The sequence below is a fragment of the Peromyscus eremicus genome, chromosome 8a, assembly GCF_949786415.1.
Source record: "Peromyscus eremicus chromosome 8a, PerEre_H2_v1, whole genome shotgun sequence".
Taxonomy (NCBI): domain Eukaryota; kingdom Metazoa; phylum Chordata; class Mammalia; order Rodentia; family Cricetidae; genus Peromyscus; species Peromyscus eremicus.
This window is the reverse complement of record NC_081423.1, coordinates 49,428,037-49,444,464: the sequence shown is the minus strand read 5'-3', so window position 1 is coordinate 49,444,464 and position 16,428 is coordinate 49,428,037. Positions and strand designations below refer to the sequence as shown.

The 16,428-nt window shown below is 43.4% G+C and overlaps 1 protein-coding gene across 1 annotated transcript in view; it reads left to right on the top strand.

Moving 5' to 3' along the window:
* Dnah9 (dynein axonemal heavy chain 9) overlaps positions 1-16,428 on the top strand; it is a 346,197-nt gene that overhangs the window by 59,641 nt on the left and 270,128 nt on the right. Inside the window, exons 15-18 of the mRNA XM_059270927.1 lie at positions 930-1,065; positions 4,657-4,853; positions 4,946-5,370; positions 16,147-16,369. Coding sequence (XP_059126910.1) covers positions 930-1,065; positions 4,657-4,853; positions 4,946-5,370; positions 16,147-16,369 — 981 coding nt within the window. The remainder of the gene's footprint in view (positions 1-929; positions 1,066-4,656; positions 4,854-4,945; positions 5,371-16,146; positions 16,370-16,428) is intronic.

Genomic DNA, 16,428 nt, shown 5'->3' with positions numbered 1-16,428 from the left:
CAATTTGCATAATGATAGGCTTAAAGTCATTAAGAAAACCTTAAATCTACTTAGGATGTAAAGGCGTTGGTAATGCATCTTAAAAATTTTAGAGTTGTGTCACTTAAAAGCAGGATCGTGAAATCATTAAGCTCCAGCAGGATCTATAATGTGGCAGTGTTTCCTAAAGGGATAAGTGTGAGCCATTTAAGAGAGTCACCTCCCCGGGTTACCTATTGCCTTCTCTGAAAACATCAGCTCCCTGGAAAGAGGCTGTAAAGTCTTAATGAAAATGATGAAAAGCAGATGGATGTCTGTGCTGAGCATCATTGAACACTTAGGTTTCCTTTCCTTGATGTCCAAACCTTGTTACCATGGTAATACTCAGGGTACCCTACGTCGAGAAAAGAGAAGGGAGAGAGAGAGAGAAGAGAGAGGGGAGAGAGAGCGGAAAGGGGGGGGAAGAAGGAGATTTCTTGTATAGTTTGTTTTCTAAATTACTCAGTGTGATGATGTAAGGCCTTTAATCAATATCAAATGCCAACCATAGAGCACAGCCCATTTCTAAGGATTATCCAGGAAATGCTTTGCAGCCCTGAATGCTAGTCATCCTTCTGCCTACCCTACCTCCTCCTCTGATGCTCTCCCTCAGCAGTATGAGCAGTGAGAGTTGGCAAAGTACACGTGTGCTGCATTCCTCCTGAGCATTGAGCCAGATCCTACCCTCCATCCTCAGGGGCAGACAAGACCCCAATCTCCTTCACTGAACTGATTTATGTTCCTCTTAATCAGTGGCTTTCCCCATTTGACAGAACAGACTGTGAGGACATGTAAGTGCAAACTCTTTGCAGAGAGCTTTATTTGTGTGCGTTCCTATTGACGATGATTTTGCCGGTTCTCCTGTGTTGTTAAATAAATATGGCTTACACCCTTTCTTCTTTCTTTTGTAGGAAAACCTGGTTCTGTTTGCAGCAGACCCGGCATCTGGCATCTGGAAGACTTACGTTAACTACATTGATTCCATGTTGTTGGATGGATTCTTTCTGGCCATCGAGTGCTCTCTAAAATATCTACTGGAAAACACTGGTGACTATCAATGGATAGCAATGGGCCATTGCTGGGTAGATAGCAGCAGCATCCAGTGCTGTATTAAAGTGAAGTGTAGTTGAGTTTTGCCAAAGTGCTGGGGTATTTTATGAGTGATACAGAGTAAACAATCAAAGGGTGGTACAAAAAAAAAGACAATCGTGACTCTGAATGTCACGCGACACACCAGGCTGTAAGATCATAAGGACCATAGCAAAATCAAAATGAGTACCCGATCAAACTCAAGGTCCAGGAGAGAAGTGGCTGAAGCTGGAGCCACAGGAAATGGCTACTAAGGACAGCTTCCTCCACAGTTGACTTGTGGGCAGATGGGGGGATGTCCTGTGCCTTCAACCTCCACATGTTCTAGCTCTGTGACCTTTGGGGAACACAGAGGGTTTGAAGTTACCAGGCAAAGTGGGAAAAAAAAAACAGAACTATGTGTGAAAAAGAGACAAGAAGAAAGGGAGAAAAAAAGCTCTCAGAAGGAAGAGAAATGTTAAGAAGGTAACAAGCCATCTCTGAAGCTATTAGAAATAGGTAAAGGCTTTGAATTAGGGTGGACAAACTGGGGTAAAGTGCACAGAGTCAAAAACCTTATAACAGCTCAGCGTGGCTAGTAAATGGTGAGTTAGAAAGGGCAGAAGAGTTCAAGATTAAAAATTAGACTTTCACATTCTGGTAGATTCTGGGTTGCCTAGCAAAGGTTGTGTTGAAGAGTGAGTCAAAGTACACCAGCAAAGGAATATTTTGAAGGTGGAGGATCAAAATGAGATGGGTGTTTAATGTCAGGTCTAACCAAGTACAGAGATAATATCAGCTAGCCGACAAGAATCCTGACACCCAACCTGTGAGAGAGGGGGCCCACGTTGAGGATGGAGACGGGAGCAGTGTTCAGCTCAGTACAGCTGCAAAAGCCAACTCCATGCCATTGGTAGCTGGACGGGCTGGGATGTAAAGTGTGGTCTCTGCCTGTAGGGAGCAGGGCTGCCCCAAATGATAGAAGTACGGCAATGCACTCTGGGAAGTTAGTTTCTAGAGCCTGGGGCATGGAACATGGATGCTGAAACCTAAGATCTACCCCTTAGCTACCAACATGAGTGTTCTCTCCTTAACGGACGGGACAGACTTCTGATGTTGGAAGTTTGGGCAGCCTCCCACTCAACAACCCTTGCCTAGACCTAGGATGATGCCACAGCCACTTTAGGGACAGTGCCCACAGATGGCATCTCAGGTTACTGACTCCACCCTTGCCTGGTTGCTATCTGACTGTTGATATGGAATGGCCCGATGTGCCGCTTGCCCTCTGATGGAAGACGAGATCGGAAACGAAAGGATGGAGAGCAGCTGCCAGTGTTTCTCCAAGATTACCAACTTAATAATCCCTTCATGAAGACCAGAAAACAGAGGAATACCTTTTGTTCAAAATATGGTCCTTCCAAATTCTTTGAGTGGTCAATATTTTGTAACAGCACATGGGCTTTACCACCGAGGCATTATAGGTAAAATGGAAGCCCAGGTATGCTGGTGGACACCTGTAATCCTAGCATCTAGGAAGCTGAAGCAGGAGAAATACAAGTTTGAGGCCAGCAGGGACTGCATAGTAAATTCCAGGCCAACTGGGCTACATAGAAGGACCCTACTAAAAAAAAAAAGTGTTTTTACAGATAAAGACATAAAGACACTAGATTTTTCCTGTTGGGTCCATTTTTGCCTCCCTGAGTTGGGTCAAGCCTATATATCTCTATGGCTTTTTTTTGTCATATCTGCTCAAATTTGCACAAATAAGAAATTACATGCTACCTACACCGCCAAGAATCACCTGGTAGAGCTTACCTGCTAAAGGACTGGCTTATACCTCCATTGAGGAAGTGGGGCACTTTTCCTCCTGTCATAATGATGTCTGCATTTTATTCAATGTAGGGATTTTGTTCTTATGTTAGCCTGTGTGGCGAAAAGTCCAGTAGCTTTCAAATACTCTTCTTTCAAATCTAGTAACTGCTGTAAATAAACCACATGCAGCTTTTTCTACTGACGTACAATGTTTTACAGTAATGTGCAATGCGCAGTGACAGCACCTTGAGTATCCTGACTGAAAAATGTGAAATCCAAACTCTTCTGAGCTACTAACCAAGCTCTAAAAGTTTTGGATTTCATGCCATTTGAGACTTGGAATAAGAGTGTCCCGTGAGCAGACTATGCTGCTAGTCTAACTCACCTGAAGTCCTTCTGGTGCCGAGCATTTCAGGCAAGTGATGCCCACCCTACTTAAAGATGAATTCCACGGGATTGTGTTGCTGTTTGTGCTGTTGTTGTTTTCCTGGCTCTCCCCAGACATCAAGCCTGAGAGACTCTTGGCAAACTTCTCTCCCTTAGGTTAAAATGCACTCATTGAGACCCTCCTGCATCCCACAGTCCATACTCACTATTCGATCTCTGTGGTTTTTAAGTAAAATCTTAGTCTTACATGGGATCTCTGAGGACCCTGTAGTTTTTAGTTAAAGTGAATGGCCAAGCTACGGTAACTAAAGCTCCATCCAAAATGTGATGAAAGGGATAAAGAAGCCCACCCCACCCCAAGTAATAGTCCATGAGAATGGCTGTTTTGTGGCAGGTTGCTCTTATTCTATAGCTCTGCCATTCTCTAGGACTTGGACTCATTCCATGGTTGAGAGAGTCATGTCACATCCAAGCCATAGTCTGTGAGAAGGAAGAAGGAATGTGTAGGAAAGGATCGCCTGAACCCTGGGGTCCCTTCCCATCTTCCCCTAGTCACATGATTACACACAACTCCACATAGAGCTGAGGAATTTGGTCACACACCCAGTCTGAGCTCTTTTGCTAGGAAATAGAAGGGCGGTGGTTCAGTGAGGAGACTCTTTGGCCCACACTATCCATCACACAACACTCTCCCACTTATTTTCTACTCTCAAAAGATGCACAATTGTCGGTGGTTACCGGTAAAACTTTAAGTATTTATCTTATACATTGAACACAGTGCTTCATGTTATATTTTGACTTAAATCTAACAAGGCAACTTCGTCTAGCAAGTAATCAGGAGTCTGTAAATTATTTATGCTGTTTTTAAAATTTTTATCACTGCAAGACTGCAGAATTAAAGTGATCCCCATGTTTATAGAAAAGGAACAGAAAATTTAGGGTTGTGACTTTTTGGTGTTCTCTACTGTGTGACCGTGGGCAGGCATACCCCACTCATGAAATGGATAAAGGTGAATTGTGTGGTTGACTACTCGGGCTCTTCTTTAGAAGCAGCATCACCCTAAGAGGCAGTTGAGAATGTAGAAGGAAACTGGCTTGGGTTGGTCGGTCACTGGAGTGTGCTCTTCAAGGACAAGGAAAGTAAATGTCCTGTGATACCCAAGAGAGCCCCCCACAAAAACCAGGGCTTATTCAGAATGTCAGCAGTTCCCTGTGGAGACACACTGCCACAGGGCTGCACCCTCCCACTTTCAGGCAAAATTTACATTGTCAGTTGCCTGCATTCTAAAGAAATGCTTGAGTCCAGGATTTAGGAAATGATGCCTTACCCACTTGGCCCACTCACCGTCATTCTGTTGCTTTGTTTTCCAGAGTGTAAGGCTGGAATCACCCCAATATTTGAAGCACAGCTCAGCCTTGTCCCTCCAGAACTAATTTTCCACCCATCTCTGGACTCTGGAGTGAAGGGGGGCTTATATGACATTGTTGAGAGTCTCCTCAGCAGCATTTTTGCAATACCATCTCTGGTACCTCGGCTGTCCCCACACAGTGGCTCTCCTCACTATCAGGTACTGGACCTGCAAGTATCTGCCTTCCTCCACATCTGGAAGATCTCACTAAGCACAGGTATAACCTCCCTGCTGTTGTCTCACTCCCCCAGGGTGACCTGGAGGACATGGCTGACTTAGCCAGCCTACGGAGCATGGTCATGGAGAGGGTGCAGAGTATGATGACTCTCTGCTGTGGCTATCGGAATACCTTCAGCCAGTATTCTTACCTGTACGTGGAGGACAGGAAGGAGATTCTTGGTCAGTTTCTGCTCTATGGGCATGTCCTCACACCTGAGGAGATAGAAGCCCACGCAGAAGATGGCATCCCAGAGAATCCACCCCTCCTCCATCACTTTAAAGTTCAGATAGACTCCTATGAAAAGCTCTATGAAGAGGTGGTCAGCCTGGAGCCCACCAAAGTGTTTGACGGCTGGATGCAGGTTGATGTGCGACCCTTCAAGGCATCTCTGTTGAACACAATAAAGAAGTGGAGCCTCACGTTCAAGCAGCATCTTGTTGACTATGTCACTAACAGGTAACACCATTGTCCTAGCTACCTTCTAGCATCCGAGGCTGCAGGGATGTCATGCTTGGAATCCTTTTTGTATCTTTTCCCACTGATTGATCAATTAAATTAAAACAGCTTTTTGACATTTCTAGTCTCTCTGACATCATGATAATTTCAGCCCTGTTCCTTCCTTCATTCACCAGATAATGGTCTGTATTATTTTTCTTTTATTATTATTATTATTATTATTATTATTATTATTATTATTATTATTAAGAGGTTTTTCTATTCATTTTACATACCAACCACAGATTCTCCTCTTCCCCCTCCTCCAAGGCAAGGTCTCCAATGGGGAGCCAGCAGAGCCTGGTACATTCAGTTGAGGCAGGCCCAAGCCCTTCCTCCCTGCACCAAGGCCGCACAAAATGTTCCACCATAGGCACTGGGTTTCAAAAAGCCAGCTTACATACGAGAGTTGGGTCCCAATTCCACTGCCTATCTGGGGGCCCCTAAACAGTTCAAGCTGAACAACTGTCTCGCCTATCCAGAGGGCCTAGTCCAGTACCATGGGGGCTCCTCAGCTCTTGGTCCACAGTTCATGCGTTTTCCACTAGGGCTGTGTTATTTTTCACTTGGTGCTCAGGGGTGAGAGGCACCTAGTAAGTGGTAAATAACATTAGAGACCATAGTCACAGATCCATACCCCTCACAATTCTGACTGTGAAATCTGAGCCTTGGGGGCAGAGGGGGTCTAATTTCATTTTAGATTTTATTTCGCACCAATTCCAACTTGTTCTAAATGCTCCGGCTGTGCAATGTGGGAGTCATTAAAGGCTCAGGCTCCTGTGTGCCTCTCTGTGCCATCTGATCCATGTCACACATAGACCCTGAAGGTCTGTCTGTCCAAAGACCCAGACTACCTAGCACTGTATCCTCTAATCTGGATCACTGTTCTCTGCATGGGCGATTGAACTGATTGACAGTCCCCTGGTCACTCCATCTTAGTCATTATCCTGAGACTCTCACAGCTATCTCCACTCCCAGCCTTGAGGAGTGTGTATGTGCCAAGAGGTTACAACCACTCTGTCCAGTGATCGCCCTTGGTGCGTCAGATGACCTTGCAAGGGAGCCAGCCTGGCCCCATTCCTGCATTCTGAGCTGACTTGACTCTGCTCAGTGCTGAAGCTGCCCCAATCCATGGCCTAGAACAGTGAGCAAAAATGAGACAGCAAGACAGCCATCACCTACCTAACAGAAGTCCAAGAGATTGCCAGGGTGGTGCTTCAGCACGGTACAAAGCCTTGCAAAGGACAGGGGGGATAGTTTGCACAGGTCACCAGGGTTCCTTTGGAAGCAGCAGCTAGTATCGGGACATTTGGGAAAGCTTTTGCTCACCAAGGAGGTGGCGGCCAGAGGGAGAATGGCTGGTGGGTGGTTTGTTGCAAACAGATGCTCCTGGAAGAAGCAACGTGAGGGGAAGGCTTTGTGGTCCTCCACTGGTAGGCCTGGTAACCCATAGACACTGGGCACCTTTTAGAATGTACAGTTTATTTTGTTATTGTTCCCTGCTGTTACCTACCGCTGGCCAGCCACTTCCCCTCCATTTCTCCCCAGCATCACTATCTCCACTGAAGTGACTTCTATCAGACAGTACCATCTGCTGCTCCTCCTTGCTGAAGCCGCCTACTTAGACTCTTACTCATCATCCTCCCTCACCATCAGGCTCGAGTCCTTTCCCATCACCCTAGTGACCTCACACACCCACCGAGTCTCCAGAACACCTGATATGTTTTGTTGACGCTGGCATGCCCCATTTCTCTGCCATATGACTACACCTGATTGTATGCTTTGCTCTCCGTAAGGGAGGGGAAGATGGGGAAGTAATTGTTCTCTACACAAAAGCTCAGGTGTAAGCATTCCATTTTCTGACCACACCTGGTACCTTTCCACCCCACTGACTTGGCAGCGCCATGGTGCAGAATTCTTCAGACCAATCAGAATTTCCAACCCATTGATCCCACCACCTTCTCAGTATCTGTCAGTTCACCGTCGCTTCTCACTCCCACCCTGAGAAGTCTTGACTCTATTTAAATCTCCACATCTGCACCTGAGCAGTTGATCTTGGCTGAAGCCAAAACAAATGGTTCTTCCGATCAGCCCCATATTCAGATGTATTAAGTACCTGCTCGTAGACATGTCTCCAAGTGCCTTCATATGTTCTCTGGTGCTTCCAACTCTCCCAGACTCCCTTGCCTTTGTTCTCCACAAACTCTGAAAGTTTGCCAATATCAGCAGTGACGCTGTAAATAGTGTTCCATGCATATCATTATATGCATGGACAGGCATTCCTTCAGGATATCTACATATGGGCAGAGTAGCTGGGTCAAGTGTAGGTCATCTGTGGTAAGCCTGCTCCAAGGTAGAGACTAGCCTTGTGTAAGAGTTGCTGTGTCCCAGCATCCTCAGTGCCTCTTGGTCCCAGGAGACTGTTTCATCCTGGCCTCCTCAGTGGGAGTTTCATAGTGTTTCACGGAGCTGAGCACATTACATTACTTTGATCAGGAATAAGGTGGCTCATCTTTTATGTCTTTGGCAAATGTTTTCTTCCTGTGCTATTCTTACCTTATCTTCCCTTTCCTGTTGGACTTCATTTGGTATTGGTTACTATTTAAGCAAGACTTTCATATTTAAGCTGGAGAGACAGCTCAATGGTGAAGAGCCCTGGGTGCTCTTGCAAAGGACCAGGGTTTGGTTTCCAGCTCACACATCATGATGGTTCACAATCTGGTGCCTTCTTCTGGCCTCTGTTAGAACTGCATGTGTGGTGCATGTGTGTGTATATTCATAATGCTCATAACTCCTAACATAAAACACTCATACAAATAAATTAAAGATAAAATCTTTTTAGAAGTTATTAGTATATTCTACGTGTGATATTTTTCTAGTTTTATATAGATCACCGGTATACAACTGCCCAATATAGTCTCTAGTCTTGTAGCCTATCTTTCCACTCCATTTATGGGTAGCCATCTGTACTCACATGGTCTACAAACAGACCATGTGTGTATAGATTCAAACCACCACACATCAAAACTTTATTTTAAAAACTGCCTTTGAGCTGAACATGTACAGACGTTGCCATTGTTCCTAAATAATACAGCATAACAACCATGTACACAGCATACACATTGTATGAGGTAATCATAAATAACCGAGGGAGGGGTGGTTTGAAGTATGTGGGAAGTTTTGCATAGGGAGGATGTAAATAACATACTGTTCTGAAGAAGGGATTTGGATGTCTTTGGAATTTGATATTCACAGGTGGTTCTGGAACCAACACCGCACCATTTACACAGAAGGATGGCTGTGTTTATTGTACAGTTCCTAGATTCAGCATAGCCAAATGCATCTGTCTTCTCCATTGGGTTCTTTTTCTCGTCTTGTTGAGTAAATTCTCTTTCTGCCTGGAGATCCCAAGAACTCCCTCTTATATTCTATTCCTAAAGATTTAGAAATTCTCTCTCACATTAAGTAATTCATTGCTTCAAGAATATGGCAAAACCTTAATCACTGTAGCTTTGTAAGAGATCTTGATATCTGGTGGGGCGGATCTTCACCCACTCAACCTTCACTGAAAATGTCTTGATAGGGGCCTTTGAGACTTCTGATTAAACTTGTACTGACCATAAGTAAGTTTGGGAATGTTTATCTAGACAGCATCAAACATCCCTGTGTAAGCCTGTGATTTTTTCCCTTTCATGTCACTCATGTTTGCAAGAAAATTTTATACTTGTTACCTTTAAGTTAATCCAGAGGTGGTTTTGTCAAGATTATTCTTCTGTATATTTTGGTTCCTAGTTCAAAATATTTTAAAATAATATTCTCTCTGAAAATAGAATTGTTTTTAATATATTGATTGTTTTTTTCAAGGCACCCTGCTGAATTACCTTATTAATCCTAATAAATGGTTTGTTGACTCTTTAGGGATTGCTATGTACATAGCCACACCTACAAATTTTATGATTTTTCATTTCTTCCTCTTCAGTTATTGCTTATCTCGATTTCTTATCTTATGACACTGGATAGGGCTTCCTGTTTACTGTTTGACACAGTGTATTGACAGACATCCATGTCTTAAGCCTGACCTTGCAAAGAATTTGACTACTGAGTTATATTTGTTATGAGAATATGAGGGATGTGTGTGTGTGTGTGTGTGTGTGTGTGTGTGTGTGTGTGTATGAATGTGTGTGTATAGAGTGTGTGGCATGGTGTATGTGAGAATGTGTGGAGTGTGGTGTGTATGCTTGTGTATGAGTGTGTGTGTAGAATGATTACATGTAAATATGGGGTGCATATGTGAGGTGTATGCTTGTGTGTGTGTGTGTATGTGCATAAATGTCTGTGTGTGTGTATAAATGTCTGTATGTGAGTATAGAGTGTGTGGCATGGTGTGTGTGTGAGAATGTGTGGAGTGTGATATGTGTGTATGAATGAGTGTGTGTAAGTGTGGTTGCATATGAGTATGTAAGAGTATGCAGTGTGATGTGTGGAGTATGATTTGTGTGTGTATGCATATGAATCTTCCTGACTAAGAGATCCTCTCCTTTTTCTAATTTGTCAAGAGTATTTAGCTTAAGTGCAAGCATAATTTTTTCAAGTACTTTTTTAAGTATACCATGATAATTCTGTTTATTCCCTCAAAATGTTCAGTCTTGAACATTATTGTTTTGATTTCTAATATCAAATCAACGTAGTGTTTCTGGGATCAACCCATCTGGATGTGTCACAGTTTCCACTCTATCCATGGGGTGAACGTGTCTGCAAATCCTTCCTTTAGCGTTGCTTCCTGTATTGTGACCAACATTGGCCTCTTACTTGCCTTTTTCATAGCATCTTTGTCAGATTTTAGTTTTGAGAATTTGCCAGCTTCGTGAAACAAGCTAGGGTGCAATTCTGCTTGCTTGTTCCCTGGGAGAGCTGTGTGACACTGGGATCCTCTGGTCTTGGAAGTCTGATGTAAATCGTTTGTAAAGGCATTGGGGCTTGTAATTTTCTCTGCATGAAGATTTTAAACTACTGTTTCTTTAATGGTTATAAAGATAGGACAATTTTCTTGTCATTACTAAGTCATACTTTCTATAAATGTATCCAACACACATTAGTCATTAGATTACTGTCATGAAATGTATAACTTCATCTTGTTTCATCTATTACAGGCATTTTCATTTCTATTGATTTTTGATTGCTCTCGTTAGCTCCTTTCCTGATTAGCCTTACAAAGAACTACCTCATAGATTCATCGATTCTGTTGTTATAATTTGACTTTTATTTCAGCAATTTATTATGTCATAGAAGTATTGTTTCCTTTGGGTTTATTTTATATTTCTTTGCTGACTTAAGATGAATGCTTCATTTATTTTGAGTTCGCTGCCTTTTTGAATGCTAGCATTTTAAATCATAATTTCCCTTCTCTGTGGAGGTTTACCTACATGCCTGCCTTTACTGTGTAATATTTTCATAATGATCTAGTTCTAAGCATATTTAACATTCATCTTAATGATGTTTGTCCCAATGGCTCTGTGATTTACTTCTGAGTTGCTTTGTGATATATATAATGACAAGCTTCTGGAGCATGCTGATGTCTTGTCATATGAGCCACAACCAGTTTTTCTTACCAGTGTGTGCACAGGTGAGGAGAGTATGTCCTGTAATGGGCATGGGGTTCCATGCCCCTGCTGTTTGCTCAAGCTTGCTAACTGTCTCAGTGAAATCTGCTGTATCCTGCTTGCCTTTTTATTCTGCTTAATTCTCATTTACTGAGTTCACCAAGTCTTTTGTCTTGAGGCTATCTGCCCTATCACTTTGTCCCATATTGTAAGGGTCTACATCACTTGATCTATCTTCCTGTAAACCAAACCTTTAACTGGACGCCAGAGACCTCCTTCACCCCTGGCTCTGTCTGTTGTAGTTAAAGTCTGCTTTGTTGGACATTACCCACCATAGCTAAAGCGACTTCCTTCTGAGTACCATTTGCCTGGTGTATCTCATTATCCTTTGGCTTTCAACCTCCCCACGTAATTACATTAGGAGAAAGTTTTATGATCGACATAACTGAATGTTTAAACTGCTTTTAGCATGCTCACCTTTAATAGCGGGCTTTGTTCACTCTACTCACTGGGCTGTGTTTCAGTTTAAGTCTAGCATTTTATTGGGTATTATTTGTCTTATTTTTACAATCCTTTCTTCCTTGCTTTTGGGTTGAACATTTTATTTTCCATGTCTAAATTCCATTTTTCCCCTCTTCCAGCTTACATGCTGTACTATTATGCAGCTTTGAAGGTTGTTTAACTAGCACTGTTAGGTAAATAAATACACCAGTATGGTCACTTTTCTCCAAACCAGTGCAGAAAGCAGGAAATAGAACTTGGGGTTAGAGTACTTGCTTAGCATGTACAATTCCCTGTGTTCCACACCCAGCATCACACAGATACCATGCACACTACATTATACTACAGAGAGAGAGAAAGAGAGAGAGAGAGAGAGAGAGAGAGAGAGAGAGAGAGAGAGAGAGAGAGAGAGAGAATTTCACCCTATTATTCATTCACCAAAATATGTCATTTGGATCATTTTTCCAATATTCATTTAACTCCCTCACGTTATATTTAATTGAAGTATTGCACAGTTTTTTTCTGTAGTGCTGGAGATCAGACCAGGCTTGGAGATCCAGCAAGTGCTACAGTGCTAAGCCTCATCCCTAGACTTCACTTCCTGCTCTGTTTTTTATAGACCCACCCACATCACAGACTCAGGTACATCCATTAGCAGTTCCTTTAGAAGGGTCTAGTGATGGTACTGTGTTTTTCATCTGAGTGTATTTATTTTGCTCTTGTTATTTAAACAATAATGTGAAAAAATTTTTAGAAAGTCAAATTTTCTTTGATTGTTGAAATATTATTCCACAGTGTCCTGGCTTCTATTATGTTTTTGCTATTAATTGGTAGCTGTTAGTATAATTGTCCCTCTTCCCCCTCCCCTCTTCCTCTTTTCCTTCTGATAACCTGAAGTTCGTATTGAAACATCTATGGGCATTTCTTTATATTTATTCCAGATGATGATTATTTTTAGAGGGGAGGTCTTTCTTAATATTGTCTACTGACTTTCAGAAATTCAAGAAAATTCTTAGGCAGGTCTCCTCCAATCTTACTTTTTGCTCATTCTTTGTTCCACTCTGGAGCTCTAATCATGCTTAGAGAAGGGCTTCACGTTCTCCCGTATCTGCACATCATCCATGCTTTTCTTGTTGTACCACAGATGAGATGAACAGATCTCAAGTCAATCATAGATCAGTCTGACGCCTTCAGTTTTAATTCACACTTCAGTCATGTATTCCAGGAGAAAATATATTTGTAGAGAAAAAGGGTCTCACTCTGCAGCCGAGGCTGACCTGAACCCACTCTGCAGCCCAGGCTGACCTGAACCCACTCTGCAGCCCAGGCTGACCTGAACCCACTCTGCAGCCCAGGCTGGCCTGAACCCACTCTGCAGCCCAGGCTGGCCTGAACCCACTCTGCAGCCCAGGCTGGCCTGAACCCACTCTGCAGCCCAGGCTAGCCTTAAATTAGCAGAGATCCTCCCACCTCTACCTCTTGAACACTGATACTACAGGTCCAAGGTATCACCCCTGACTTCTCTGTCAAGTGATTTGAAAATCTTCTTAAGTTTTTCCATCAAGAAGGTATTTGTATCATCATGTGGACTGCATGAGAAATAAAAGCCCATGATTCTCTGACTTGCTCTCCCTCTGGGCTTCACTGCACCATGTCACTGAGATTGCTTTTGTCAAAGACACCAGAAATCCTCAGATTGTCCGTGGACATTCCGCCCTTGGTTTCTCTTCTGCTTGTCAGCGGTGAGTCTCCCCCCTCTCCCGAGGCCCTCAGACCTTCAGGGTTGCTTCTTCCTCTTGTTTTCCTCTCCCCTCACTGGCTATGTCTTCCTGGTGCCTTTTGCTGGGTTCAATACCTCCCTGAGATCTCTAAGTACTTGGAATTCCCGAAGCCTCCATCCTAGTCTTCCTTCTTTGACTATCTCCACTGTTTGGGGGCATTTCTAATGCTTTGAAGAGGTCTGTAGAATTGGTGGTATAGCACAGTTGTAGAAAACTTGCTTAGCATGTGGGAGTCTCTGGATTTCATCCAACTTATTTAATTAATTGATTGGTTTAAAATAATGATATGCCAGGCATGGGGACACATACTGGTCATCTTATCATTTGGGAAACTGAAGCAGGATAATAATAAACTCCAAGTCCACAGAAGCTACATGTTGAATCCTTGTGCCAAAATAACACAAAGAAACTAAGTGCTAATAACTGCTGGTTTTACATTTTAAGCTTCATCCCTCAGAAATCCAGGATTCTATGTAACAGCCTTTATGAGTTACTTTTCTTATTGCTATGACCACATAGTGGACAAGAAGCTACTTGAAGGGGTTTGTTTGGGTTTACATTTTGAGAAGGTGTGGTAGCTACAAGGCAGTTGGTCATATTGCATCTATAGCCAGGAAATAGAGAGAGGCAGGTGAATGCTGGTGCTCAGTCAGCACTCTCCTTTTATTCAGTCCAGGACCCCAGCTCCTGCAATGGTGCTGCCTACGTTTAAGGTAGGTGTGGTAGTTCAAAGGAAAATGGTCCCCAAAGGGAGTGGCATCATTAAGAGGTATGGCCTCGTTGGAGTAGGTGTGGTCTTGTTGGAGGAAGTGTGTCACTGTGGAGGTGGGCTTTGAAGTCTCATATATGCTCAAGATACTACCCAGTGTCACAGTTGACTTCACGTTGCCTGAAAAATATAGGACTTTCAGCTATTTCTACATCTGCCTGCATGGTGCCATGCTCCCCGCCTTGATGATAATGTATTGAACTCTGAAACTATAAGAGAGCTACCCCAATCAAATGTTTTCCTTGTAATAGTGGCTGTGGTCATGGTGTCTCTTCACAGCAACAAAAACCCTAACTAAGACAGTGTGTCTTCATTCTTCAGGTAATCAACCTAGAAACTTTCTCACTGACATGCCCACAGGCTTGTCTCTGGTGACTCTAGATCTTATCAAGCTGCTAATCAATACTAACCATCACACCTGGTTGATATCTCCCTTAGGTGTCTAGGGTCTGCTAAATGTTCAAGACAAATTTCTCTCTCATTTCCCACAATATAACAGCCTTACCCAGTTTTTCCCTCACAACTATAAATGGTGTTATTATTTGCCTCACTGCTAGAGGCCACTAGGAATTTTTCTCATCCCCTTATATCCCTCATTCAGCCCATGTACTGGTCCTGTGCAGAATTATCCTGAATCTGATCACTTCTTTTGTGTACCATTCAGGTCAAGCACAGCACTGTCTGTCAGATGGACAATGCTAACCTCCCCCAGGTACTCCCCTTGGCTTCCATTCTTGTGTCCCCATCCCCAAGGCACCATTCCCTGCAGCAGACCTCCAGCCAATGTCTATTCTCCACCTGCAGAGCTGTCTGCAAGCATGAGTCAAACCATGCATTGTCTTCAGAATTCTTTCATCTAGATGAGGACCTGAGCTTACTAAGGTTAGCAAGGGCTCTGTTAACCACACTTTCCCTCTTCCACACTTCTCTCTCTTCTTGTGCCTCTGCCACCTTGGCTTTGTCTTCGTCAAGCCCACAAAATGTAACCAACCCCCAATGCTTTTACTCATGTCTTTTCTGCCCCTGGGGTTCCCATGTCTCATGCCTTTCTGTGGCACACTCCATTACCTATTCACTCTTCTGATCAATATGCCCTTTCATAGGACGGCCTTTGCTGATCTCCCATCACACCAAGTCTTGGCTTGAGTCTCCATTCCTTGATCCTGACTTTTCTCCAGTGCCTTTGCATCTCTGTGAGAAGCTGTACAGTGTATGTCATCCATTTACTTCCTACTTCCCTGTCTTGCTTTTATGCAGGGACTTGGCTCATCTCTGTCATTCTCCTCTCAGCCCCTGGAAACTTGGCGGGGCTCCTGATGGATGCTCACTGAACACTTGCTGAATTACAGAATGCATCTCACTTAACTGTCATAACAGTGAGTGAGAGAGGAGAGTCTTCCAATCTTCTAGGTAAAGGAAACCGAGGACTTGAGATGTTAAATGTCTTAGTCTTACTGATCTAATAACTGAGAAAGGGTTTCTCTGTGTAGCCTTGGCTATCCTGGCTCTAACTATATAGTCCAGGCTGGCTTCGAACTTACAGAGACCCGTCTATCTACCTCTGCCTCTTGAGTATTAGAATTAAAGGCATGCACCACTGTGCCCAGCCCTCATTTTGGCCTTCAAAAACTTATTTATTTAAAAGTATTTAAGACTTAACAAAAGTTATGAAAACAGCATAAAGAGTTTCTGTTTACAGTTACCTGACCTTCCAAATGATAACATCTTGTCTAGACACAGTACATGATCAAACACCATGAGTTATTATTGATATAGAAGCAGTAACTAATCCATAGACCTAACATGACCTAGCATAAGTTACCCCACTCACATCCTTTTCCTGGTCCAAGATCCTACCTAGGAGCACATAGTCCATTCACATGTCACATCTCCTGAGGGGCCAGGGCTTCCCTCATGTTTCACAGCCTGCACACTGGTGAAGAAAGCCACATTAATCACAAGGCTAGTCCCTTGAAGTACCAGGCCCATGGTGAGCTTTCTTCCACAATCGCTTCTGTTAAAGATGTCAGTATCCTTCCTTTCGAGGGGTGCAAGGAGATTGGCCCTGTGCTTTGTGTTCATTCAGCCTGGCTGACCTTGACATGTTCATAAAGAGTACCGAGAGGGGTTTGCTCAAGAAAGTGGAGAAAGGAGATTTCCAAGGATTGGTTGAGATCATGGGGCACCTTGTCACCCTTAAAGAACGACAGAGCAGCACTGATGACATGTTTGAGCCCCTGAAGCAAACGATTGAACTGCTGAAGTCCTACGAACAAGAGCTACCGGAAGCCGTATTTAAGCAACTGGAGGTCAGTGCACCGGACTCTTCCTTACAAGACACAGAAGGAAAGTCTTGGGATTTTACAAT